The sequence below is a fragment of the Anolis sagrei genome, chromosome 3 (genome assembly GCF_037176765.1).
Source record: "Anolis sagrei isolate rAnoSag1 chromosome 3, rAnoSag1.mat, whole genome shotgun sequence".
NCBI classification, from domain to species: Eukaryota; Metazoa; Chordata; class Lepidosauria; order Squamata; family Dactyloidae; genus Anolis; species Anolis sagrei.
The window spans coordinates 183,646,475-183,673,853 of record NC_090023.1 but is presented as its reverse complement, the minus strand read 5'-3'; the positions used below and the strand labels follow the sequence as shown (position 1 = coordinate 183,673,853).

At 40.9% G+C, this 27,379-nt stretch overlaps 1 protein-coding gene across 1 annotated transcript; it reads right to left on the bottom strand.

The window, feature by feature from the left end:
* FAS (Fas cell surface death receptor) lies at positions 1–26,381 on the bottom strand. The gene is made up of 9 exons (XM_067465724.1): positions 26,225–26,381; positions 20,621–20,792; positions 18,685–18,825; positions 15,533–15,641; positions 10,933–10,997; positions 9,454–9,546; positions 7,107–7,153; positions 4,153–4,174; positions 1–2,390 (listed from the first exon to the last, which is right to left on the bottom strand). The coding sequence occupies exons 1-9, from the start codon at positions 26,264–26,266 to the stop codon at positions 2,080–2,082; spliced, it is 1,002 nt and encodes a 333-aa protein (XP_067321825.1). The 5' UTR covers positions 26,267–26,381; the 3' UTR covers positions 1–2,079.
* Positions 26,382–27,379: the final 998 nt, after the last annotated feature.

The following is a 27,379-nucleotide window of genomic DNA, read 5'->3' as shown; positions in this document are numbered from 1 at the left end:
TACAGTCTGAACAGAGAGTAATTTACAATATTTACATGTTCATACAACAGACAACCAGTGATTCATGGAATGCTCACATGTAGGCTATAAGTCAGTGTGGCCCAAGTGTCTGGCCATTGTGCCATGACAATATCTTTCCAGCAGTTGCTTTTTGAAAATCCGTAGGACAGTAATTCCTTGGACAATTAACAGATTTATGCTAAACATTTCATAATTGATATTTTCTTTCATTTTTTGAAAAAAAAGTTGATCCCACCTTTTTTCCTATATCTCATTAGTAGTGGATATATCTCACTCATAGGTTTCCCAGATATTTATCCCTGAGACTCAGTTTCTGGGTCCCCTTAGCTCACCTCAGGTGAAATGGTAGAATTCAGGGTGAGGACACTGCCTTCAAAAACGTGGAAATATATTTTCCTCATTCGTTTGTCTTGGTATTTTTAATTTGTCATAAACCAGGGCCTGCCCCCTTTGACATCATAAGAGGGTATGTGTTGCAACTCAGAGTAGGCTTCACTTTGCTCCCAAATACCACCACACAAGAGCTGTAGATTTTGTAGTTTATTGAGGAAAAAACACATTCCAAAGGTCCTCAGGTAAGAACATAAAACATAATCCTTTAAGCAATGGTCAAACAAGAGTCCATGGTAAAAGCAGTGAAACACAAGCCCCAAGAATCATGATTCAGGAAGCATAAAGTGTGCTGCTTTAGAGGCAAGGTTATTCCATAGAAGCTTTCATGCTAAAAGCAACGTTGAACTGACACCTTCCCCTTGTTAACCAGAAGCCTAAATACCTTTTGTCAATATGAAAGCATTACAGTGACCTTTCACCGACCTGACTTCTTTCTTGCTGACTAACCGTGAACTCCTCCTGACCCGCCAATCTAAATGTTCCTACCTGCCCATTAAATCACTATCAAGGCTCTCTTCTCTATCAGTATCAGCGTGAGAAGGCTGAGCAAGTGAAGGTCTCTGCACCTGGTCGTTATCTAATTATCTGGCATTCTTTTCCCATGAGAACTGACTTGTTGACTCCTCTGGTGCACTGTCTGAAAGAGGCACAGAAAAAGGCATAGGAACAGGTCCAGAAATCTGAATCCCATCACCCTCTTCATCAGGGAACATTTCAGGCCCACAAGAGGGTTCAGTTTCATCACAAAAGGGTTCAGTTTCAGGCTCAAAATCAAGCTGAGCCACAACAGTATGTCTACTTGTCTAGGTCTTGGGTTTTGGACCCAAAATATCAGGTCCCGAGACACCCCTGACTTGGCAAATCTAGCCCTGGCATCTGCTGCATTGGCACAATTATCCTTACTGTTATCATATATACTCAAGTATAAGTTGAGGTTTTCAGCCCTTTCTTTAAGGCTGAAAAAGCTCCTGACTTATACTCGAATGAGGGTTCTGGCCGGCTTATATTCCGCTTGGCTTTTGGACAGTCTTATCTTATTAAAGTCTTATTACTGTTATCTTAAATTACAGTTTTATGTAAATATTCAAAAATATTTAACCTACTGATGCCTCAATTAATGTAATTTTATTGGTACTTTTTTTTTATTTTACCAGTAGCTGTTGTATTTCCCACCCTTTCCTTATACTGTGGGCTGCTAATGCTACTCTGACATTGGTTATGGGCCCAGCATGCACTAGTATGCGCCAGTATGCCCAGCACAGCAAAAGTACTCTAAAGCAACAGACTCATGTGTTGTTTTTTTTAGTTTTTATCACACTGAGTGTAAAAGGGCCTGAGACATTCTGCAGGCTACCAACACTACTCTGACATTTCTTTCTTTCACTTTCCTGCAGGAGTTAACCTATGGACCACAGTCAGCTACATCTTACTCTACAGCCACATTGGTCCATTTGTTTGTTTGTTTTTAATCTCTTTTAAATCAAGACATGTATGCCCATATGCACATATTTGCCTTTGCAGTATGACATCTTTAATTCCTTGATGGCTCCATCCACCATGTATTTTTGATTTTTTTTATAGAGTATTGGGTAAAAATGTTGAAAATGTCAGGCCTATTTCTTGAAAATGAATTCAAATTACAGCCATGAAACTTCAAGAGAAATATTAGTTATTCCCATGAATAGCTGGGCTATTAATTGTCTCAGGCTTTATTTTTTGTTGAATCCTATCAGCAATAGCACAAAAACCAAGTCTATTCAGGGTGGTGATTAGAGTCTTAAAGGCACCTTTTATGCCTTTCTCTTGATACCAGCACTCTAATAATTTTATTTTTTGCTCGGTGACATCGTTGTTATTATTATTTATGACTGCATCTATGCGAATGCTGGATAGACGCAATTTTCGAACAAGCTGCATGACTTCCTCTAGTTTCATCTCCTCTGCAATGTCAGGAATCCAAGGGGTCAAGTCCATATCTAGAAATTAAAAAAAAACCCAACAAAATAAAATTCATGCAATGTTCATCATGATAAGCTACCAGCTATGCATACCCTATTTCTTTTCTTCTAAGGGCATATCCAGACAACCTTTTAAAAGTGCGAGCTCTTGAGTGTTCACATTGGGCATCCAAATGACACTCTATGTAAAAGCAAATGTGTTTGGCACAAAACAAGAAAATCCTGCTTTGTACTGAATTAATTTGACACCTGGAAAGACCCAAGTCTTTCAGACAACCTGGGTTTTTCCACCTACAGGTGCTGTGCAAATGGGGATCGGGGATCGCATCGCATGACTTCCGGTGCCTATTCACACAGCTGTTTTGGGTTTCTTCAGCTCCTAGAAGCCCAACAAACCCAAGACAGCCCCCACTGCTCCTAACCTCCCCTGAAAAGTGTTTTTAAAAAAGAAAATAACTTACCTGGCATGTAGAAATGACACTCCAGGGGAAGGGATGGGGGAAGGGAAAAAAAGCTCCTACCCCTCTTCTCCTGGCACATCATTTCTACACGGCAAGAGAGCTCTGGCAGTAGGGAAATGCTGGTCGGGTAAGTTATTTTCTTTTTCAAGGCTTTTCTGGGGTTTTTGTTTTGTATCCAGGTGTCCTGCAGGGCATGTGTACACCTCCTACACAGAAAAGCATGCACTTTCTTGGGTGTGCGTGGACTTTAACTCAGGTGCAATTGCGTTTTTAAAACCTGATAACTCCCGGGTGAAAGGGCTGTGTGGAACTGCCCCTAGCCACACCTTTCCCCACATAAACATCTCTAAAAATGGGGAGCACTTTAGAATTATGGATGCTTTTTGCATATAAACAAAACTTTTTTTTCTGTTGGTGGTGCCAATATTTGTGTACATTTTGCAATCAATGGCACCTTAAAAAAAATAAGATAGTTTCAAAAGCTTTGTCAGGTACATTTTGAATCCTTACTGCATTTAATGATGGGAGGAACTGCTGGATTTTCTATGCAGTAGTTACTGCAAGGAAACAATATTTGGATTTCTAGATGTTGTTGAACCATTAACTGTGCTAGGTTCATGGGAGGCGGCATCTAACAACAACTAGAACACTACTTTTTAGCCATACAAAAACCCTTGGTGAATTCAAGTATGGCAACCCAATTTCCAAAAGCTGAGTCAAACATCCATTCTCTTGTTTGATGTGACACCCACTCCTGATTTTTCATCTTCCTGTAAAGAAATAATGTAACCAATTTAACTAATTTATGAAGCCATAAATATCTCCAGCAAGCATGCAAAGAATGAGGAAGTACTTCATCAGTATCACAAATGGACGGCGAAGCTACAGCTCCCCTGGTGGCCAGAATACCCTCATGAAGGCCAGAATATCCTCATGAAAAAAGCTGGATTGTTGAATAAGCCTCTGAGTGTCTGTCTATATATGTTGTGTGTCTATGGCATTGAATGTTTGCCATGTATATGTACATTGTAATCCACCCTGAGTCCCCTGTGGGGTAAGAAGGGAGGAATATAAATACTGTAAATAAATAAATAAATATCTCTGAAATGGCCAACATCTGACATATGACAACTAGGAAATCCCACTTAATAGATTATTGGATACACTTTACTTTCCCATATTAACAGTTTGTAAAAAATATGGTGGCAATCCAATTGTGATGTGAAACAGAAGTGTTATTATGTTCAGATCTCTTCCCAAATCCCATGAAATACACTCACATTCCACTCACATTGAAATAAGAAAAGTAATAATTTTACCTGGATACATGAGCTCCATTTCCTAAAAAGACATGATGGTTTGTTTTTTGTTTTTTAAAAAAGAGAGAAATCATACAGTTAAACATGTAATTATTCTTTAAGACACACAGTATTGGTACAAACTCTAAAGAAAATGCAAAAGTCTCTCTATCCTATATTATTTTACTCCAAAAGAGTGAAACTGTATATTATATGAGATACAGCTACGGCTTAAGTAATCCTTATCTGAAGTGCTTGGATTTTGTATGAGTTTAGATTTTGGAATATCTCTATTTGCATATACATGCATAATGAAATATTTTGGAAATGAGGGAACAAGTCTAAACATAAAATTCATTTATGATGCATATGCTTAATACACGTAGCAGGAAGGTAATGTTTGCATAAATGATTTTGTGCTTTAAAAAGTTTGTGTACAGTGAACCATCAGAAATTAAAAGTGTTATTAGCACAGCCACCTAACTGGACAATTGCAGATTTTGGAGTGTTTGAGATTTCAGAATTTTGCATAAGGGATGCTGAACCTGAACCATAAAAAGCAGTTATAATTCATGTTTGTATGTTGGGTTGTTTAAATATTGTTAGTATGGATGTATTGTTGTGGTATTCAGGCATTGAATGTTTGCCTTTTATGTTTGGAATCCGCCCTGAGTCCCTTTGGGGAGATAGAGCAGAATATAAAGTTGTTGTTGTTGTTGTTGTTGTTGTTATTATTATTATTATTATTATTATTATTATTATTATATTAAAGCTTTTTGTGGTTTGGTTTTATTGCATCTTCCAACACAGTTCATGTTGTAATAGCTATCTCAAGCACAAGCAATGTCAGCTCCTCCATGCATTGCCTATAGTGTGACCACTTACATCAGTCTGGAACTGGTTTGGGAGAAACCAGTTTTGCTATGTGTATGATTAGATTGACAATTAGCTGATTAACCACCTGCTGCCCAGCTATTAGATCTGTGCAATCAATAAAAAATGTTTCAATACACATTACTAAATTAGGGTGTGTGTGTGTGGTAAATTGTTTCTAAAGTGTTTCTAAAATATTGTTAGGGGTCCGTATCATAACTATAATGATATAATGACATTTTTGTTACTTTTTCATCATGTAACTGTGCAAGTGGGGAAGCTTTCAGGGCTCCTTTCTTCCTCACTTTTAAAGCTACCAGGATAAAACTTGCTACAATGGTAGAACACATTCACCACTGTTACTCCCCTCCCTCAAGTTTCAGAACGTTTCACACATCCATTGATATTTGGGAATTTTAAAAAGATATTATGAAAAACATTTTTTAAAAAATCTACAAGAGTTATCTCCTTGAATTTCTATTTTCAATGATACAACATAACCCGGGCATCATTCTCTGAAGTTTCAGAAAGATTTGCACATCCACTGATATTTGGGAATTTTAAAAATATATTATGAAAAATGTTTTTTAAAAAATCAACATTATTGCCTTGAATTTCTATTTTCAATTACGCAACATAACCAGGGCATTATTCCCCCAAGTTTCAGAAAGATTTGCACATCCACTGATTTTTAGGTAATTTTAACCAGAATAAACTTAACAGTACTATTTCACTGGAAAACCCCAGGGGCCATCCACTCCAACCCTCTTCTGCCAGGCATGAAAAACACAGTTAAACCATCCCCAACAGATGCCCATCCAGCCTTTGAAATAATAACAATAATAGGAAACCTACTTGGTACACTTTGGAGTTTTTTTATCATGTCAGAAGCTAATTCAGGCAATTCACGTCTGGTGTCAGAGAATGGGCCATTGTCAAAGACATTGCCCAGGGGACACCCAGATGTTTTACTATCCTGCAGGGGGAGGGGGTGTTCTCTCATGTCCCCACATGGAAAGCTTGGACTGACAGACAGGGGCTCACCCCATCTCATGGATTTGAACCACCAACTGTCAGGTCAACAGTTCAGCTGGCACAATGGTTCCTCACTTTGGAGTTACTGTCTTTCAACTTTGCCTACTTCAGAGGATTGATTCAACTCCCAACAATCCCCTTTTGTCTCAAAATCCCTCTAGAAAATGAACATGGGTTTCCCCCCCACCAAAACTTTCAGGGAGGAAGAGGCATAAGGCTGTAAGCAAATGCAGTATGGACCCCTGTGGCAGAGAATTCAAAAGCCCCCACCCTAAACTACACCTCCCAGAATTCTGCTCGCTTTCTGTGTTAAAGCCTCAATGTGATGGTCTTGTCTGACTCTCCCTGAGCTGACCATATGCCGGACGGGCTTCTACTTTGTCTGGCCATCCAGCCAGGCATCTCCCCCCCCCCCCCCCCGGTATACCCCTAGCTTCCCCCTTTGGGGAAAGAGCAGTGCTTCTCCCTCCATTCTGGCCTCAACATCCTCTTCAGGGTCATTTGGGGGAACCAAGCCCAGCCCTATGGGGGGAGAAGCGGTACCCATGATGGAGACCCGGAGCCATTTACGAGAACTACATAACTCTTCTGAAAAGTCATAGGTCTGTGTTTTGAATTTTAAGTTTTTTTGTGTGGGCACCTCTCGCATTTCTTAATATTGCGTTGTATGTACGAATCTAATAAAATATATATGACAAATGAGGCACAAACAAAATTTTGCATTGCCCTACCAACTATACCCTGAAGTGTTTTTATTAGCCCCTGCCCCAAATTTTAAAATGTGAAGCAATATGGTTTACAATGAGGGCTCGTTGTTGAAGCTCATTCAGTTTAATGTGGATGTTTCTGAGACTTTGCTTGATGTACTTTAAACCCTTTAATTCATAACTGCAGCACACTTTGGCAGCCTGCATATTTAGCTGTCACAGTTTGAAGTCGATTTCAAGCTACATTAAATCATCAGTGTAAATGTGCCTTATATTAACCATAGGTTTTATTTCCTTCCTCATGATCTTGTTGGAATTACATCACGAATGTCATTCATACGAAAAAGAAATCATACTCACATTTTCCTCATCTCCAGGTGGGATTTCGTATTCCCTTGAGTTATTTCCTGAAGTCACAAGGAAATACAAATTGATATTAACAATGACTTCTTAAATTGGCTGGTATCCTCTGTTGCAATTATGGATTGGTAATCTAAGCTAATCTACACTGTAGAATTAATGCCCTACTTTCACTGCCATGGCTTATGGAAGTTGTGGTTTGACAAGGTCTTTGGCCTTTTCTGCCAAAGAGTGCTGGTACCTTGCCAAACTACATTGAGCCAAGGCAGTTAAAGTGATGTCTACTTACCTACTTAGATGAACTCTACATAGGTAATATATGCTATGAGTGAGTATATTTACACATTTTTATAATAAGTAGTTTTACAGCTATTTAGAATTAATAACAGAATGAAAGGAATAGTGTGTTAGAAGTTGACCTAGAATTCTGCACCACTGAATAATAACATAACACGTAATTTATGCCTTACTAGTTGTATGCTGGAAGAAACATTAACAACCTCAGATATGCAGATGACACCACTCTGATGGCTGAAAGCGAGGAGGAGCTGAGGAGCCTTCTAATCAAGGTGAAAGAAGAAAGCGCAAAAGCTGGGTTGCAGCTAAACGTCAAAAAAACCAAGATTATGGCAACAAGAATGATTGACAACTGGAAAATAGAGGGAGAAAATGTGGAGGCCGTGACAGACTTTGTATTTCTAGATGCAAAGATTACTGCAGATGCAGACTGTGGCCAGGAAATCAGAAGACACTTACTTCTTGGGAGGAGAGCAATGTCCAGTCTCGATAAAATAGTAAAGAGTAGAGACATCAGACTGGCAACAAAGATCCGCCTAGTCAAAGCCATGGTATTCCCTGTAGTCACCTACGGATGTGAGAGCTGGACCTTAGGGAAGGTTGAGTGAAGGAAGATAGATGCTTTTGAGCTGTGGTGTTGGAGGAAAGTTCTGAGAATGCCTTGGACTGCAAGAAGATCCAACCAGTCCATCCTCCAGGAAATAAAGCCCAACTGCTCATTGGAGGGAAGGATACTAGAGACAAAGCTGAAGTACTTTGGCCACATCATGAGGAGACAGCAAAGCCTAGAGAAGACAATTATGCTGGGGAAAGTGGAAGGCAAAAGGAAGAGGGGCCAACCAAGGGCAAGATGGATGGATGGCATCCTTGAAGCGACTGGACTGACCTTGAAGGAGCTGGGGGTGGTGACGGCCGACAGGGAGCTCTGGCGTGGGCTGGTCCATGAGGTCACGAAGAGTCGGAGACGACTGAACGAATGAACAACAACAAGTTGTATGCTCCTGAGAATTTTAATTATATAGTAGGAGTCTTACCTCTGTGCTTAACTGAAGGGAGATAGATGTATTTAGTCTTAGGGCGCATCCAGGAAGCACTGAAAGTGCGTACCCTCTCATGTTTTTCCCTGGGTATCCAGATGATATCTCAGGGAAAAGCAAATGTTATGGCACAAAGCAGAAAAACCCTGCTTTGTGCCAAATTAATTTGATACTGGAAAGACCCAGATCATCCTGAAAGACCTGGGTCGAATCCAATATGGCCACTGTCAGGACGCCCCCCTCAGAAGTTCTGGTACTTCTGATGGGACTGTCCACACAGCCCTGTCACATTTTCCAGGCTGATCAGCCTGGAAAATGCAAGAGGACTATAACCCCCTCTCCAAATACCCTAAAAAATGAGGGACAAAGTAAAGTAACTTACTCAGCCACCTTTAAACTGCTGCCAGAGCTCTCCTGGTGCATATAAATGATGTGCCAGGAGAAGAGGGGGGTGGATGAAAATCTCTCCTGCCCACCTTCTCCTGGCACATCATTTCTACATGCTACAACAGCTCTGAGAGCAATTTAATGGTGGCCAGGTAAGTTATTGTATCCCCCCTCCCCGTTTTTAAGGAGTTTGGGGGAGGGGTGTGAGTGTCCCCCTGTCCTCCTGGAAGGTTCTGGGAGGGCATGTGGACACCCCCCACTGAAAAGCATGTGTTTTTGGGGCATTTGCGGACTTAGAATCTGGGCAAAATTGAGTTTTTAAAACACAAATGCTCCTGGGTTTAAGGGCTGTGTGGAACTTCCCTTAGGCTAACCCAGATTTAACACTGCAAGGGAGGTTGGAAGATAACTTTCTTAACTTTTTTTCCCAAAGCCTCCTAAAATGACTAAAAAATTAAAGTTACAAAGTGCTCATAACCACCAAATGTCACTACACGCACACATACGTAACCTGACAACTCTTTTTTACCTTTACATTAATAATAATATTCTCAAAATGATACACCTTTGAAAGCAGAAAAAATAGGAAATTGAAGGAGAATACGAGAAAGGTAACCTCTACTTACTTCTCTTACATATAAAATATATAATAAGAACGGCAACTGCAATCAGAATCACAATCACAATTGGAATTCCCCACGTATACCATGGTACATTTTCTGTTAAAAAGAACATTGTAAAGTTTAATTATTAATAGAATTTCCAAACGGATAAAGCTAACAAGGCATTTTTCCTATTTTGTAAAATTCAGTTTTGACACCAAACATTTTGAAGCCAGAATCACCAAATAGTAAAGTATTGTAATCAGAGCAAATTGAAGGCACATTGACTGCAAGTGCAAACATATCCTTAAATACAACAATGTCTTAATGAATATAACCAATAGCATATTGGCAAGACTGCTTGAATCTATTGCAACTCAAATTTTTGATTAGCCCAGGATTTTAGTTTAAGTCGTATGCTGGTTTATAGCATGTCATATACTCTATTCTCATCCCCAAAGCCAAACCTCTCTAGATTACAAGACATTCTGTTGTGCATTACTAATATTTGCAGCTGGGATGACAATCAACATGTCAAAAAATCCTGGCACTATCACTGAGTGCATCTACACTGTAGACCAGGCAAACTTCGACCTCCAGGTGTTTTGGACAACTCTTAGCAGTCAGTAGGCCAGTGGTTCTCAACCTGGGGTCCCCAGATGTTTTTGGCCTACAACTCCCAGAAATCCCAGCCAGTTTACCAGCTGTTAGGATTTCTGGGAGTTGAAGGCCAAAACATCTGGCGACCCCAGGTTGAAAACCACTGCAGTAGGCAGTTAGGAATTGTGGGAGTTGAAGTCCAAAACACCCGGAGAACCAAAATTTGTCCATGCCTGCTGTAGACTTAATACAGTTTGACACCACTATATCTGCTATGGCTTAGTGCTGTAGAATCATGGAAGTTGGAGTTTGGATAAGGCACCAGTACTATTTGGCAGAGAAGGGAGTTGTAAAACTACAACACCCATGATTCCATTGCATTTAACCATGGAATCAGAGACGGCCCTAGGTAATTTTCAATGGTAAGCAAACAGTATTTTGGCGCCCCCCCCCCCCCAACCAATCACTGATATATATTTTCTGTTCGTTGGTAGGAGTTCTGGGTGCCATATTTGGTTCAATTCCATCATTGGTGGAGTTCAGAATGCTCTTTGATTGTAGGTGAACTATACATCCCAGTAACTACAACTCGCATATGTCAAGGTCTATTTTCCCCCAAGAGCACCTCAAGAGCGCCCCTGGGCAAAATCAACTATACTGCAAATGCTTACTTTGCGTAATGGGTTGAGCCGCCCCTGCATGGAATTGAAGTGTTGTCAAACTGTATTAATTCTACAGTGTATATGTAACAATCCTGTGATCACTGACTAGAGCAAACAGTGGGTTTCTCTTCCAAAGTTACCTTCCCAGTCCAGAAAGATTGTAAAAGCAAGTAATACCATGGCTAAAGGTTTAGACAATTCAGTTAAATTTTGTTACTAAGTCATAGATATTGATAGTTACCTTTCCTTTCACATTTGGTATTTTGAGTTTCGGTGCACTTTTCTAAAACTGCACCATTTTCACACCTGTGAAATAGTTATTTGAACAAAATGGTGCAATTAGATAGTGTTCCAAGGTAATAGCAAAAATAACCAAGAACTGAAATTACTGAATTTTTGATAAATAGACAGGCAGTTTGAAAATAATATTTCTTGGATTTTGTCAGGACAGGATCAGGACTAAGCTGGAAAAAATGAGCAGCTGTTCCTAAACTAGAATGTTTCCTTCAAAAAATGACACATTGCCTTTAATATGTATTGCTATTATTTTTGACCCATGGCAGCCCTAAAATAACCCTACCCCAGAGCTTTATTGGCAAGTTTTGTTCAATAGATATTTGCCATTAGGGTCGTGCACAAAATTCATTTGTACCATTCATATTGCTTCTTTCGTGTCTTCGGTTTCTTTGGGAGCACAAAATTGGAAGTCCCCTCCTTGCACAAAAATCTGCTTGACATTAAAGCCTACTTTCATGTGCAGCTGAACTTGCCTCCTTGCCTTGGAAAGAGAGTGCGCGTGTGCCAGGGCATGCAGGTAGACCTGGAGCGCACCTGCAGGTGAGTGCCTCTTACTCTAGAATGATAGGCACTCAGTTGTAGCTACTGGCAGGCAAGCCCATTTTCTGGGCTTGCCTGCACAGTCCACCGCACACACACTCTCTTTCCAAGGAGAGTGCATGTGTGGTGTGGTGTACAGGCAGCCCCAGTAAGTGTGTGTGCCTGCCAGTGCCTACAGTCGAGCGCCTCTTACTCTAGAGTAGAAATAGCAGGTGCCAGGTAAGAAGAACAGAAGCACACATTGGGAAGGGGAGCCAGTGGGTGGGAAGCCCCGATTTTTGGGGTCCCAAACCAGAAACAACCTTCCCAGTTTTGGGAGGCTCACAAAAATGGATCGGGGCTCCCAAAGAAAGCTGGGACAAGAAACAGGGCAAGGTTTACTCCAAAAACACAACTCTATTTGTCATTGTCTTTCCCTCATCACCGAGCCTAAGCAAACAATATATATTCCAAATAAGACAATCTATTTCTGATTCATGCTACTTTGAAGTGTTGTACGGTAGTCATAATTCCATTTCCACATAGTTTTAACTCTAAATATACTATATATTTAGAATGTGGTTAAATTAGCATTTTCTTTCAAAATGTGCATTTAAGCTCTTTTTTGTTTTTCGGTTTAAATTGCCCTGAACACTCAAGTGTCAATTGCCTTGACACTCAAGAAAGTGCTAAGTCTAGGAAATCATGGAGTCTATTTTGTATCTCAGATATTGGGTCTGGTTATTTTGCATCAGGATTTAGACAAATCTCATTTTAAACCACCCCGATTACGAGTGGAAAAAAAGGAGCAATTCAACTAACTCTGTTAAGGAAAGTGGGATAATGTAAGCATGTCCTGCAAGCATTCTGCTCTGAAAAAATTCTCAGTGATTGTATTGCAATAGGATATATAGTTCTATTCTTAGAGGTAGCATGCCACCTAGTGCTTGAAAATGATTATGTTTCTGGGAAAGATAGATTAGGTGTTTCCTAATAGGATTGAGCCTCTTTTACCCCAAACTCTTGAGGCCAAGAGGTTTTTTTTAGAACTCAAACATTTTTATTTATTTTGGAAGACCTGTATTTGCATATACTTAGTAAATGTGGGATTTGTTGGGGGAAAGGGGGCTACTCACCAGGGCCGTAGCCAGAAAAATATTTCGGGGAGGATTGACAATTTTGGGGGGGGGGGGGGTTGAAAATTTCAGGGAGGGTTGAAAATTTGGGGGGGGGGGTTTGAAACCTGCCTCCTAGCTCACGCTGAAGCAAAGATCACAGCAAGGGACAGAGCAACCTTCCATAGCCTGCAGCTCCACCCCTGTCAACCACCTCCACCAAGTCTGGCCTCCTTAATGAGAGCATTCAACACACACACACACAACTTGGTTGCTTCACTACATCGGCTATTGCTGCAAGTAATGACAGTGTGAATAAATTGTCAATATTTGCTTGAGATAGTGCTTACAGTTCTGGAGGGACTCTTAATTTTTTGCATCTCATAGACTTAGCATGGGGATTTGGTTAACCAGTTAAAATTCATGAGTACACCAGGTTTTTTTAAAAAAATCTGAAACATTTCGGGGGGGGGGGTTGAACCCCTAAAACCACCCCCTCGATACAGGCCTGCTACTCAAATTTCCAGTGCTGAGGGTTTTTTTTTCTCGAGGAGCTCTGATGTGGAAATGAAGAATGGAAAGGGGGGGGGGGGGAGCCACTGTCAAAAATGTCCCAGGTACTTTCCAGGCTGGCAGCACATTTTACATCTTTTTAGCAAAATAGTCAGGAAGGGAGAGAAAATCAACTGCTTTTAGAGGAGCCTTGTGCAAGTTGAGTCCTTCTCCCTTACTCCTCTTCTCTCTCCTCCCATCAGGGCTCCTTGAGGAAAAGCTCAGCAGGTGCTGGACATGTGGACTGACTCCCTTTCTCCAAAGGGAGATGTGGGTGGCCAACAACAAAACGTGTTGGCTTTGGGGGTATTTTGGATTTTTGGATAAGGGAGATTAAAGTAGTTTACTCTCAGTGTCAGCTGATACACCAGTTGTGCTCCATCCTACAATTGGAGGACCTAAAGATGGTGGTGCACCAGGCCCGCAGCCAGGATTTCGATTTGGGGGGGGAGGCTGAGTCTGAGTGAAAGAAGGTCTACCCTAGCAAACATTTTGTATCGTTACCCCAATACTCCTTGGGATATATTGAGTATGGTGATCAGATCATGATATGAATAAACATAACAGTTTAAATAATGCACCATGAGAATTTCGGGGGGGGGGGGCTGAAGCCTCTCAAGCCCCCCCCCCCCCCCCCCGGCTACATGCCTGTGGTGCACACACTGTTAACCTCAAGGTTGGACTTCTGCAATACACTTTACATTACTCCAATTACTTCAAAACAATAGCCAGAATAGTTACAGGAACACCCAGGAGTGTGCATATCTCTCCTATACTAAGGCAATTCCATTAGTTGCCAATTAGTTTCTGGGCAAAGTAAAAACATTTAAAGCCCTACAACAGGGGTCCACAAACTTTTTAAACGGAGGGCCAGATCACAGTCCCTCAAACTGTTGGAGGGCCAGATTATAATTTGAAAAAAGCATGAATGAATTTCTATGCACACTACACATTTCTTATTTGTAGTGCAAAAAAACACTTAAAAACAATACAATAATTAAAATGAAGAACAATTTTAACAAATACGAACTCATTAGTATTTCAAAGGGAAGTGTGGGCCTGATTTTGGCTGATGAGATAGGATTATTGTTGTTATTATGTGCTTTCAAGTCATTTCAGATTTAGGTTGACCCTGAGCGAGGGCCGGGTAAATGACCTTGGAGGGCCGTATTCAGCCCCCAGGCCTTAGTTTGAGGACCTCTGCCCTACATGGTTTGGTTCCAGGTTACCTGCAGGATTGCCTTCTTTTGTACAATCTGCCCCAGACACTGTGGTCCTCTGGAGGGCTCTTACTCCAACTAGCCAGAACCCGACTGGTGACTGTCACTTGTCATCAGCTGCCGCAAGACACTGGAATGATCTGTCGGAAGAGCTCTGACAGTTAAGTCACCTGTCAGAATTTTAGAAACAATTGAAGGCCTTTCTCAGTGATTTTTTTAACTATGAATTTTAAACTTATGTCTTGTGTTTTGTGTATTTTAATCTTTGTTTTGTGTATTTTAATATATGTATTTCACAGAAATACATTTCTTGTCCAGATATTTTATATTGTGTCTAATTTTAGCTCACATGCAGATTAATACTGTGTAAAATTTATTATTTATTTATTTCACGTATTTTTACCCCGCCCTTCTCAACCCCCGAGGGGGGACTCAGGGCGGCTTACAAAAGGCACAATCGATGCCTACACAATAGTACAGATAAACATATATAAGCAGCAATTAAAACTGTTGGTGTTGACCACACCAACAACCACCATGTCAGACTACACAGAGAAGCCATTGAAATCCACAAGCATGTGGACAATTTCAACAGAAAGGAAGAGACCATGAAAATGAACAAAATCTGGCTACCAGTATTAAAAAACTCTAAAATTACAACAGCAAAACAGCAGAGAGGAAACAACCAGGCACATCTTAACACCTCTCAACAAAAGATTTTCCCAGGCTCAGCCAGGCCTTCAAATGCTAATGAAGGTGGTCAGTTGAAACATTCACACCTAGCTCCAGCAGACAAAAGTCCTTTGTCCCACCCTGGTCTTTCCACAGATATATAAACCCATTGTCCTAATTCCAACAGACCTCACTACCTCTGAGGATGCTTGCCATAGATGCAGGCGAAACGTCAGGAGAAATGCCTCTAGAACATGGCCCTATAGCCCGAAAAAACCCCACAAGAACCTAGCAATTAAAACAGTTATAACAATTAAAACAATCAATTATATAGAACAATAAAACCTTCTAAAATGGTGACACATCCCCAGGTTTGATGGAAGATGTGATTTAGGGATGCTTTGAGTACTTTACTTTTAAACTAATCTTTAATTCTTAAGTCTTAGTTGTTGTTCAGGAAACTTACGTATCACATGGATCACAGTGTTGGCATGGTGGAGAATTGCAGAAGAAACCAGGTCTACATTTACATTTCACATTCTTCACTGCGGTACAATTTGTTTCGACTTCCAATCCTAAAATAGATTTAACATTTTGTTACATTCATTTGAAAATGAAGTAGTTCTCTTATAGCAGTGGTTCTCAACCTGTGGATCCCCCGATGTTTTGGCTTTCAACTCCCAGAAATCCTAACAGCTGGTAAACTGGCTGGGATTTTCTGGGAGTTGTAGGCCAAAACACCTGGGGACTCACAGGGTGAGAACCACTGTATTATAGAGAGTAGATACTGAAAACTGAGATGCACAAGGGGAATAACACCCCCTCAAAAAAGCCAACAACCTGTTGTATTGGGAAATATGGCGGCTTGTGGAGTTAAAAGGGTTAGATCTAACAGATGTATGTTCTAGGATGGTAGATTTCATGACTAGGGGGTAGTTTCTCCATGGTGAAAATCTATAGGCTGTTCTGGGAGATTGAGGAATGGGATTCTGACATCTATCTATATCAGATCCTTAGATGTAGTGGTGCTGACTATGGCAAAAGAGGGTGAAGACAAACTTTGCTTGTCTTCAATAAAGTTAACCAAATGCTTCCAGGCTTTTCCTCCAAGGAGAGGGACTTACCTTAAGGAAATATGTGAAAGTGCTGTTATAGCCCCCAATGATACTACACAATTATAACACTATGATAACTGAAGAAAGGTCTAGTGATGGCCCAAATTACAAAGTCCAGGATTCCACAGAATGCAGCCCCAGTAGCTAATGTAGAACCATAGTACTGTAATTGTGTAGTCTAAACGTCTCTATTGTTCTGTCGCGTGCTGGGCCTGTAAAGAATAGTCTTTAAACAGGATGTGCAACTTTTGCCCAGCGGGAAGCCAGGGGGCCCAAAGAGAAGATCTCAGAGGTTTTCCACCACAAATGATCTTCAGATGGCTTGTGAAGTATAACAAAGTCCTTTATTAATGAACAATCAAACAGAAATTTTTCTTGTCTTCAATAAAGTTAACCAAATGCTTCCAGGCTTTTATGCAACTGGTGGCTTCCTAAACTGTGGCAAGTTTAGGAAGGAAATTGTCTTCAATAACTTCTTCTTTACTTTAAAGGAAAATCCCCTTTTTAACTTCTCCCAGGCTGACTGTAATCTAACCCTTACTGATGTGGGCTCCGCTACCGGGTCGAACTGCGTCTCGAAGCACCGAGTGGACCTACCAGTAAAGGCTTAGATATTCTCCAGCTGGAGTTCTTTGGTTTTCCAAACGGTTACCCTCCGAAATTCTTCAAAGCTTTAGGGCTGTTTCCCTGAAAATCTTTAGAATTTTTGGAGGCTCTTAAGACTGTTCTCCCCCGGAAAGTCTTAAGGGTTGAAGCTTTTGTACAGGGGAAGCTTGCACATGTCCTGTACATTAGCTTTCTTTGCTGAGACTAACTAAAAATAGCTCCCTTCCCTTCCCAATTGCCCTGAGCAAAGGGCGGAACCAAAACTTAACGATGATGGACAGGTGACTTGCCCTACAAGTGGAACCAAAGGAAGCCACCTATCTGCAGAGTCCCTGAAACCTTGGACTGCAAGCAAACATTTAATACAAAGCAAATGAAGCTGGAGCTTCTGGTACAGCCATACCAGCACATCTATAGTTTACCCCTGCAGCATTGTTCCTCTCAATTTTTTTATAGAAAAGAAGTAGTGAGGGGTGTGCCAACTGTTCCCTGAAGCCTGACAATACATAGCCCTTCACAGGGTAGTTGGCAAGTAGAGGTGTGCGAAATGGCACAGACTCTGTTCTATTTTTGTTCTGTTTGCGGGTGCCCCCCCCCCCCGGTCTGGTTCTGTTTTCGGGAAGATTCTTCACAAAATAGAAAAAGAACTCAGGGTTTCGAATTACAAATCAGAACCCACCACCCCTACCAAATCTCCTGCAATCTTCCCAAAAACAGAATGAATGGCACCCAAAATTCAAAACAAAAGTAGAATAAAAAAAAACCTCGATTCACACATCCCTATTACCAAGCCCTTTCCGACTTTTACACTTTCCCCATAACTTTGGGAAAGTGAGGAAGCAGTGAAGAGTTTCCCAGTCACCCTGTGAAATCTACACATCAGCGAGTTTTGGGGAGCAGTTGGCAAGCTGTGGGGAGTGGCATGGTAACAATCTCAGTCACCAACCATTACCAACCAAAGCCAGCAGACTTTGAGGGGTGGTGAGAGGTGGAATGGTGAAGCTGTACCTTTCCTCAAGCCACAGTAAGTGGAGAAGGAGCAATTTCAGTAATCAAACCATCCCTACTAAAGTCTACAAACTAGGAGGCATTAGTAGGGGGTAGCTGGCAACTGAAATAACTGCTACTCTTTTCCCCAGGTTTCAGACAATGCACAGCGGCACCCCACCCCATCTGTCAGCTTTACAAGAAAGCCTTGCTTCACCCATAGCAATAGTCACAGTTTTTCCACATCCGCAATAATTCCCAGCCCCTAAATCCTGTTAATGTGGAAGATCAACTGTACTAGTTTCTAATGACACAACTCATGTCACAACCAGTTGTATCAAAGGTCTTTTTGGTTGAAGATCGGGAGACTGTTTGGACAAGGAAATGACAAGAAGCTACATTAAATGGTACAATAAGAAGTAGGAAAAATTGCCAGACCTCATCAGTCCTGATTCTTTGTAAGTTGTCCTGAATGGACACAGAAATACAAGATGATAAAATGCATTACAAAAGGATGAGGTTAAAAGCCATGTCACATGATGAATTAGCTAGTGCATTTACATGAATGAAAATTCATAAAACATAGTAATCGTAAGTTTTTAAAATAATCATTAGTGCAATAGTAGCGCCTAATGCAAGTTCTAGTTTTAAGTGAAATGCCATGATAGACCTATAATCCTGTTGTAATGTTGCCACTGTCTTACCTCTACAGACAACAGCCAGAAATACAGAAGAAGAACTGACAGTGTGTCACTTGTAGATTCACAAACCTCCTGGAATATTATAAATGTCTGCTTCATAGGCAACACGTGTTGCCTATGTTTTACAAAAAAATAACAATGTAGGCCTTTTGTAATAAAATGCAATTGCATTTTTTGGGATGCAAATAAAAAGTAAGATATAAACATACCATGCTCTCTGTCACAATCATTGCACCGCAGACATTTGGTTTTATGATTCATTTTGTCCATGTACTCTTTCCCCTCTGTGCAGCTTTTGCATTTGGTTATAGGATCAGTTTTTGTGCAACCAATATTTTTAGCAACAGAACCTGTTTAAAAAAGGTTTGTGCACAAGACTGAAGTCAGAATAATAATAATAATAATAATAATAATAAGAAGAAGAAGAAGAAGAAGAAGAAGAAGAAGAAGAAGAAGAAGAAGCGGGTAACATCATAGTTAAAAACACAGAATCATTACATAAATACACATATTAAAATAATCAGAAAAAATTGTTAAAATATAGTGGACATAAGACATGAGTTTAAAATTCATAGAATCATAGAATCAAAGAGTTGGAAGAGACCTCATGGGCCATCCAGTCCAACCCCCTGCCAAGAAGCAGGAATATTGCATTCAAATCACCCCTGACAGATGGCCATCCGGCCTCTGTTTAAAAGCTTCCAAAGGAGCCTCCACCACACTCTGGGGCAGAGAGTTCCACTGCTGAACAGCTCTCACAGTCAGGAAGTTCTTCCTTGTGTTCAGATGGAATCTCCTCTCTTGTAGTTTGAAGCCATTGTTCCGCATCCTAGTCTCCAAGGAAGCAGAAAACAAGCTTGCTCCCTCCTCCCTGTGCCTTCCTCTCACATATTTATACATGGCTATCATATCTCCTCTCAGCCTTCTCTTCTTCAGGCTAAACATGCCCAGCCTCTTAAGCCGCTCCTCATAGGGCTTGTTCTCCAGACCCTTGATCATTTTAGTCACCCTCCTCTGGACACATTCCAGCTTGTCAATATCTCTCCTGAATTGTGGTGCCCAGAATTGGACACAATATTCCAGGTGTGGTCTAACCAAAGCGGAATAGAGGGGTAGCATTACTTCCCTAGATCTAGACACTATGCTCCTATTGATGCAGGCCCAAATCCCATTGGCTTTTTTTGCTGCCACATCACATTGTTGGCTCATGTTTAACTGGTTGTCCACGAGGACTCCAAGATCTTTTTCACACGTACTGCTCTTGAGCCAGGCATCCCCCATTTTGTATCTTTGCATTTCGTTCTTCCTGCCAAAGTGGAGTATCTTGCATTTGTCACTGTTGAACTTCATTTTGTTAGTTTGGGCCCATCTCTCTAATCTGTCAAGATCGTTTTGAATTCTGCTCCTGTCCTGGAGCAGGGTTCAATTCATGATTAAAACTGGCTGGGTAGGCCTGCCAGAAGAGATGGGACTTCAATTGTGTATTAAATTTCGACAGCTGATCTGTCGGATCTCTTCCGGCATGCCATTCCATAGTCTTGGGGGGGGGGGGGGCTGATGAAAAGGTCCTTTGGTGGTGATTGCCAGTTGGGTTCTTGCTGGCTGGAGTAGCTACCTCTAGAGGAAAATGCTGTCTTGTGCAGAAAATACTGTTTTCTGTGCAAAAGCATTATGTGCACGTTTAGCACAGAAAAAGTTCTGAATTTTAACAAGGCTTTGAGACCTGTGTGTTTTCAAACACTTTCTCACAGTGAGTTAAACACTGCAAAAATTCTCACTGCTTCTTTTGAGAGGACAATTAAAGAAGAATTACATCCAAAGTGCTAACTAACCCGTGCCATTTGCCAAGATATTCAATGGCACGATTAATTCCTGAGATACTCCAAATACACATCCACATGCAATCTATGCTGCTCTATCTAGTGGCCTAGTGGTCTATCTATGGCTTCATTCCCTTGACAACAAGGTCCCATTTCTTATTATTTGTAATGCCCAGTTGCAATCAGTTTCACACCCTGTTGCAAAGAGGTGAGCATAATATCTGAAATTAGCAAGAGTTTTAGTGTAAAAATTACAAAGCATGGCCCCATTCTGGGATGTCCGAACTAATGACAATCTTTTCCTTAACTTAACAGTAATACGTACCGGGATAACAAGAGCTACAGCAGATGATACCAGTAGATGTATTGAATGGATATTGCACATTATTTTGACAGGTAGTACTATCCCGCTTAGAAATACGTTTCACTGCAAAATGCTTATTATATGGTCTGTGTGAATCATTTTCAAGCAATGGTCTAGCAATTAAGCTACATGCCTATGAGAAAGTGAAAAAAAGAAGAACATAAATACTGGATATCAATGACCTTTTACTATACAGTCAACCCTCTATAGCAGTGGTTCCCAAACTTATTTGGCCTACTCCCTGGAAATCAATTTTTCTAAATCTTCTCTTCTTTCTTTTATGCTTTCAATGCCCCCTTACAGCTATTCATTGCCCCCAAATGCACCTGTAGCTATTACCGCCACGTCCCCCCCCCCCGATCGCTGCAGCGCCCACCAGGGGGTGGTAATGCCCACTTTGGGAATCACTGCTCTATAGCAATAATAATAACAATAGTAAAAATAATAATGACTGCATTACCCACATCTCGCTATATCCATGGATTCCACCATCCGCAGCTTGAAAACAAAATTAAATCCCAAAATCCCAATCTTTGATCTTGCCATTTTATATAAGGGATACAATTTTATTATTATCCCATTGTATACGAACCCACACAATCCCTTCGATCTTCCAGAGAGGCCCTTCTCTCACTCCCACCTCCATCACAGGTGTGACTTGTGGGATCGAGGGAGAGGGCCTTCTCTGTAGTGGCCCCCAGCTCTGGAATTCACTCCCAGAGAGGTTAGGCAAGCCCCCACTCTGACAGTCATCAGGAAGAGCTTGAAAACTTGGCTGTTCCAGTGTGCCTTCTCTGAATGAATGTACAATAATCTCTAGTCTTGACAAATACTTACAGAATGCCCTCGGAAGCGCTTTATTCCTCCCGTTAGTGCAATCAACCCTAATTATCCTTTGGATCCCCTATCCAGATATATTACATTGCTGTCTCACCCAGAGTTTTAATTTTTAATTCCGTTAGAATTGGCCCTGCCCACAGTGTCTGACTTCTGTGTTTTAAACGTCGTGATTTTATATTTTTCATGTGTTATTTATAATTGGTTTTGTATTGTATTTTTATTTTTACATTTTATCGCTATGTTCTGTTATATTGATGTATTGTATTGCTGGATTTGGCCTCATATAAGCCGCCCCGAGTCCCTGTGGGGAGATGGTGGCGGGGTATAAATAAAGTATTATTATTATTATTATTATTATTATTATTGTATATATTGAGAACTGAGCACCCATGAATTTTAATATCCACACTGGCTCCTGGAAGCAAACTCCAGCAGCTACCCTTAATGTATCATTTAATTCTGAAGTCGATTAGGGGTGGAGAGATTCATCTGAGAGTCTGGGTGGGGGCAACTTCAAGGTTCAACAAGGCAAGAAAATGAATAGGAAAAATAAAACTGCAGTTTTCATACATGGGAAGAAAGCAAGAACCTGATAGCTGCAGTGGTTCTTCAAGCCATCTTAGGGAAGCTGCCTTATAAGTGCTCCTACTATTGGCTAATCATCTAGCTTGGTAGTAACAGAGCATGCTCTAAAGAGCTGTTCTTTTGGATGTCTTGGACATCAACTCCAACAATCCCTTACTACTGGCCATGGCAACTGGAACTTCTGGAAGTGCAAAACATCTGGAGGAGTAAAGATCAAAGAGTACTGTTGTACATTAATAGTGACTGAATGTTGTTCTGCAGGTATCAGCTTCAGGTAAGGAACTCACCTGGCCCTAACTACGAGAGATATTTTTAAAGTAAGGTCCATTTTGTTGTAGACACTAGTAGTTCGCGCGCATACCGCAACGAGCGCATGCGTCGTGTACCGGCATGCCTCGGGAACAACTGTGCTCAGTTTCCGCTCTGTAGCTAACCTGTACGGTTCTGTTCTGTGCTTTAAACATGTTTAAGACTATCAACTCACCCTCTGCATGTGAGGTTCGCTCAGTGATACGGTTTTTGTCAGCAAGGAACCTGCCTGCTGCAGAAATTCCTCGACAGATTTGTGAAGTGTACGGTGATACTGTTATGAGTGAAAGCAAAGTGCGTAAGTGGGTACGACAATTCAAAGATGGCTGTGACAACGTCCATGATGAGGACTGCTCCGGTCGCCCTTCTTTGATTACAGATGATTTGGTGGCTTCAATTGAAGCGAGGATTTATGAAGAGGGTATTTTAAAATTGGTTCAAAGGTATGATAAGTGTTTGAACAAACTTGGCAACTATGTCGAAAAATAGAGTGAAGTATGTACTTTCTGAAAATAAATTTTCTTTTTTGAAATAAACTTTCATTGTGTACTTATGTTCCAATGGACCTTACTTAAAAAATACCCCTCGTAGACTTTTATCATTTAATCATTTAATTTAATATGCTATATGGTATGAATGGAAGAATGGAAGGCTGTATGGATGGAGTTAATAATTTTCGAAGCACCAGTATAATACTAAGGCCTGTAATGACTAGGTACCTGCTTGCTGGACTGTAATTAAAAGTTGCTAATAAGAACTAATAAAAGTAAACTCTGATAAGAACTGTGGCAATGGTTCTTTCAAGTTAGGAAATGTTTGCAACATTCCTTATATTAAGAAGGAAGTCAACACAAGCCTTGTGTTTGTCAACACCAATCAAGAAGAGACAACATCTGGCCAGGAAACTGAGATGGAGCCAGGATGGAAGACATCTATCATTAATTTACAACTTTGGGACTACATCACCAAGCTGCGGACCTGTAACTTCAGGGGGAGTGCAACCCCATCCAGCACAGGTTGCCACCCAATACCCCGATCAGACGAGCGACTGACCTGGAGGACCTCTGTCTTGTCAGGATTGATCCTCATCCAGATTGTCACAGCGGTCTTTTTGTGCCAGATTGCTGCTTTCTGCGCAAAATTACTGGTTTTGTGTAGAAAGTAATTTGTGCAAAGTCTAGCAACAAATTTTTGTTATGCATTTTTGTTAGCCGCACAACATTCTTACTCAAAACACACAGGTGGCTACATAGAAATTATCCTTTTAATGTGAACACTATATTTCAATGTTGTGCAATTTCCTTTTCTCACCAAAAGCTGAGGAGCTTTCAGGGTAGTTCCCAAAATATAACAGAATTCTGGGCAAGCTGTGCAGAAGATCGAGTGTCCTGCCCAGGCATGTTTCAGGTAGCACAAACTGAAAAAAATACTCATTCAGAGAATGGTCACAGTATATCTTGGTGATGACTAAATCCTCAGGATTCAAAGATTAGTGTTTCTTTTAAAATGTTTTCTAAAAGGGTGCAGGACATAGGAGGTAAATGTGATCAGCTAACTTATTTGTTTTCATATTTCAAGACAAAAAACCTAAGGTGACACAAAATTTGCCATGAAAACAGCACCATCATGAAGCCCCTCAAGCCCCCCCCCCCCCCCCGGCTACATGCCTGACACACACACACACACACACACACACACACACACAAAATAGCTGTGCCTACTACGTGTGGCTGTGGCTAACCTTCCCCCCTCTCTTTCTCTCCTCCTTTCTTTCTCTCCTTCCTTCCTTCCCTCCTTTTTTCCTTCCCTTTTTTTCTTTCATTCTCTCCTTCCTTCCTTATCCTCCTTTTCCCTTCCTCCCCCTTTTCTTTCCCTTCCTCTTTCTCCCCTTTCTTCCTTCTCTACCTAATCTTGATCAATCTATCTACCTACCTACCTTCCTACCTACCTATCTCTATCTAATCTATCTATCTATCTATCTATCTATCTATCTATCTATACCACCCCTCTGTTATGTCAGCTCCACTGGCTGCCAATCCAGTTCCAAGGACAATTCAAAGTGCTGGTTTTGACCTACAAAACCCTATACAGTTCCAGCCCAGCATATCTGTCCGAACGCATCTCCTTCTACATCCCGCCTTGGAGTTTAAGATCTTCTGGGGAGGCCCTGCTCACGCCCCACCTCTATCACAAGTGAGATTGGTGGGGATGAGGAGCAGGGCCTTCTCAGTGGTGGCCCCTCGCTTGTGGAATTCACTTCCCGGGGAAATTAGGCGATCGACATCCCTCCTCTCTTTTAGAAGAAAACTAAAAACATGGATTTGGGACCAGGCCTTTTGGTAATCTGGCAGATAAACAAAGGACACGACAACTAGAATTGATAGGATTTGACAATGTGGAATGAATTTACGGATTCTGAGTTGGTGAACGTTGAGCATTAGACTGGTTTTATTGATTGTGATGTATAATTGATGGTTTTAATTGTTTTAAAATTGTTGTTGATATATGTTTTTCTCTTATTGTTTGTGTTGGCATCGAATTGTGCCTTTTTGTAAGCCGCCCTGAGTCCCGCCTCGGGGGTTGAGAAGGGTGGGGTAGAAATGTGCGAAATAAATAAATAATATCTATCTATCTATCTATCTATCTATCTCGAGTATTGCTGGGAGTTGCAGTCCAGGAATAGGAAATTGGAAATATGCAGGGATTGGGATACTCTCAAAAAAATCCAAGGAGAAGAAAGCTTGCACCTTGGAAACAGTGCATTTGGATCATCCTCCTCTCCTAAAGGGCCTGGTCTAGGAGATGTTGGGAGCTGTAGTCAGGAAGCGAGTGTGGATATGCTATTGTGTGTTTTGTTTACCAGGGGAAGTCATTTAGCACATGCATGCGGTGTAGGTTTTTTTGTTGTTGCTTTTTTTGCTTTTTAAGTCCCTCCTGCTGTGTTTTTCAGTGTTTTATGAGTAATGGTCACTCGTTGGCCTGATAGGTCTGTTGGTGTCAATTCATCCAGTGGTTTTTGAGTTATGTTAATCCCATAAACAAACATTACATATATGTGTGTGTATGTGTGTGTGTGTAGGGTAACATTTAACACCACCCACTCTGGTTTCACTGTACATGTATATTAAATTTCAGCACATAATGACTCACAGATGCTTTCTTCTTAAACTAAACATGGTGACATGTTCAGCGAATACTTGTTATGTCTTCTTTCTCTTCTCAACACTACTGATTTATTTGTAATGTAAAAGGACCAATTTTTTAACATGGCTAGAGCTCTAACTTACAAATGAATATTCATAATCTTAAATGAAAACTCGCCATTGCCTCTCTTGAAAGATATTTGTGCACAATGGATAACTACAGGAAATGAAAAAAACAACTAGCTTTCCATTTACAAAAAAAACAAAAAAAACAAACTAACTCAGAGTTGCATCAAAACTCATTGCACACAACATATATTGTTTTTTAAAACCTCACTCTCCAAATGTTTTTTTAAAAACAGCCAAGTCATTTGTGTTTAACTGTTGACGGCACTGCCAAGACATGAGATAATAAAATGAAGCTTCAAGATGACTTAGCGAATTAACTTTTTTAAGTGAAGGAAGTCTTTTTCGGTCAGCCTTGACATGTAACTCGCATAGTTCTTTCCATTCTCTTACTTCACACATGAAACAACTAATTTCTTCTGTTTCCTGTATGTTAAAACAACACTCTCTAACTTTTCCTACAATCTAAGTAGTAAACGGACAGCTCCAGCATGAAGAAAAACACAATGTAAGTAAACAAAGGGCATATGTACAATTGTGGGAAGTGCAAAAGTGTACTTACAGGACACAGTGTTAAAAGGTAGAGAAGGAGTTTGCCGGTCATGTTGCGTTCAGGCTGCTGCTTAGTTAGAACGGCAGAAAGGAAAGTAACATTTCAAATAAGTGCCCTCCTATTTTCTGCCTGCAAATGAAACTGTAGTCATCAAGGGGAGGGCAAATTCCTCGGGCTCAGATATTGCCTGTATACTATTCTAAGAAAAGGAAATTACCTTACACTGCTGCCCTCTGGACAGCTGTGCCATCAAGATAATTTAGCTTAATGCATATCTTTTTCCCCGATAGAAAAAAAATTGTGAAAGAACTAGTTAAAGAAATAAAATTACAAAAGTAAACAACTTGTGTGCAAGACTTGTGGCGTGTAAAGAATCATGCAAGACAAACAGAGTGTGTGCGGCTGAAGCAGGAAATAAGTGGTTGCCAATCAAGCTGTCATCTTCATCTTTATTTACAAGAGTGCTTTGTAAACTCCAGCTCACAGGCCAAATGTGCCTTACCTGCCCAACCCATACAACATACAGGGAATCAAGTAAATCCTCTCCTTTCCCTAAAGCTCTTCTTACTCTCCCCCCAAAGTGAGGGGTAGCAGATGGGGAGGGTCTCTTGCTCTTGCCTTGAGGAAGGCAAAGAAAGAGCAAAGCCTCTGCTGATAATTCAAGGAACTGGCTAAATCAACCCTCCTCCTCCTTCCCTTTTCAACATACTTATAAAGGAAGGGGGACCAAGACTGCCTTCCACCTGGAAACTGATGCCCTCACTGCGGAAGAAGATGCAGATCAAGAATAGGGCTCCACAGTCACCTACGGACCCACAGCCAGGACACTGAACTTGGAGGATCATCATCCTCGGACTACGAGGGATCGCCTAAGTAAGTAAAGGAAGGGGGAACAGGTCTATGCTGGGTCTCAAATAGTTATGTTATCTATTGATTTTGCATACTTATATCTCTGAGTCCCCGGTGGCACAACGGGTTAAACCGCTGAGTTGCTGAACTTGCTGACCGAAAGTTTGGCGGTTCGAATCTGGGGAACAGGGTGCACTCCTCCTGTTAATGAGGTCTGTTGGAAACTAAGCAGGTGGGGTGTATATATCGGTGCAATGTCCAGGGTGGGAGAAAGAACTGTTGTCTGTTTGGAACAGGCGTGAATGTTGCAATTGG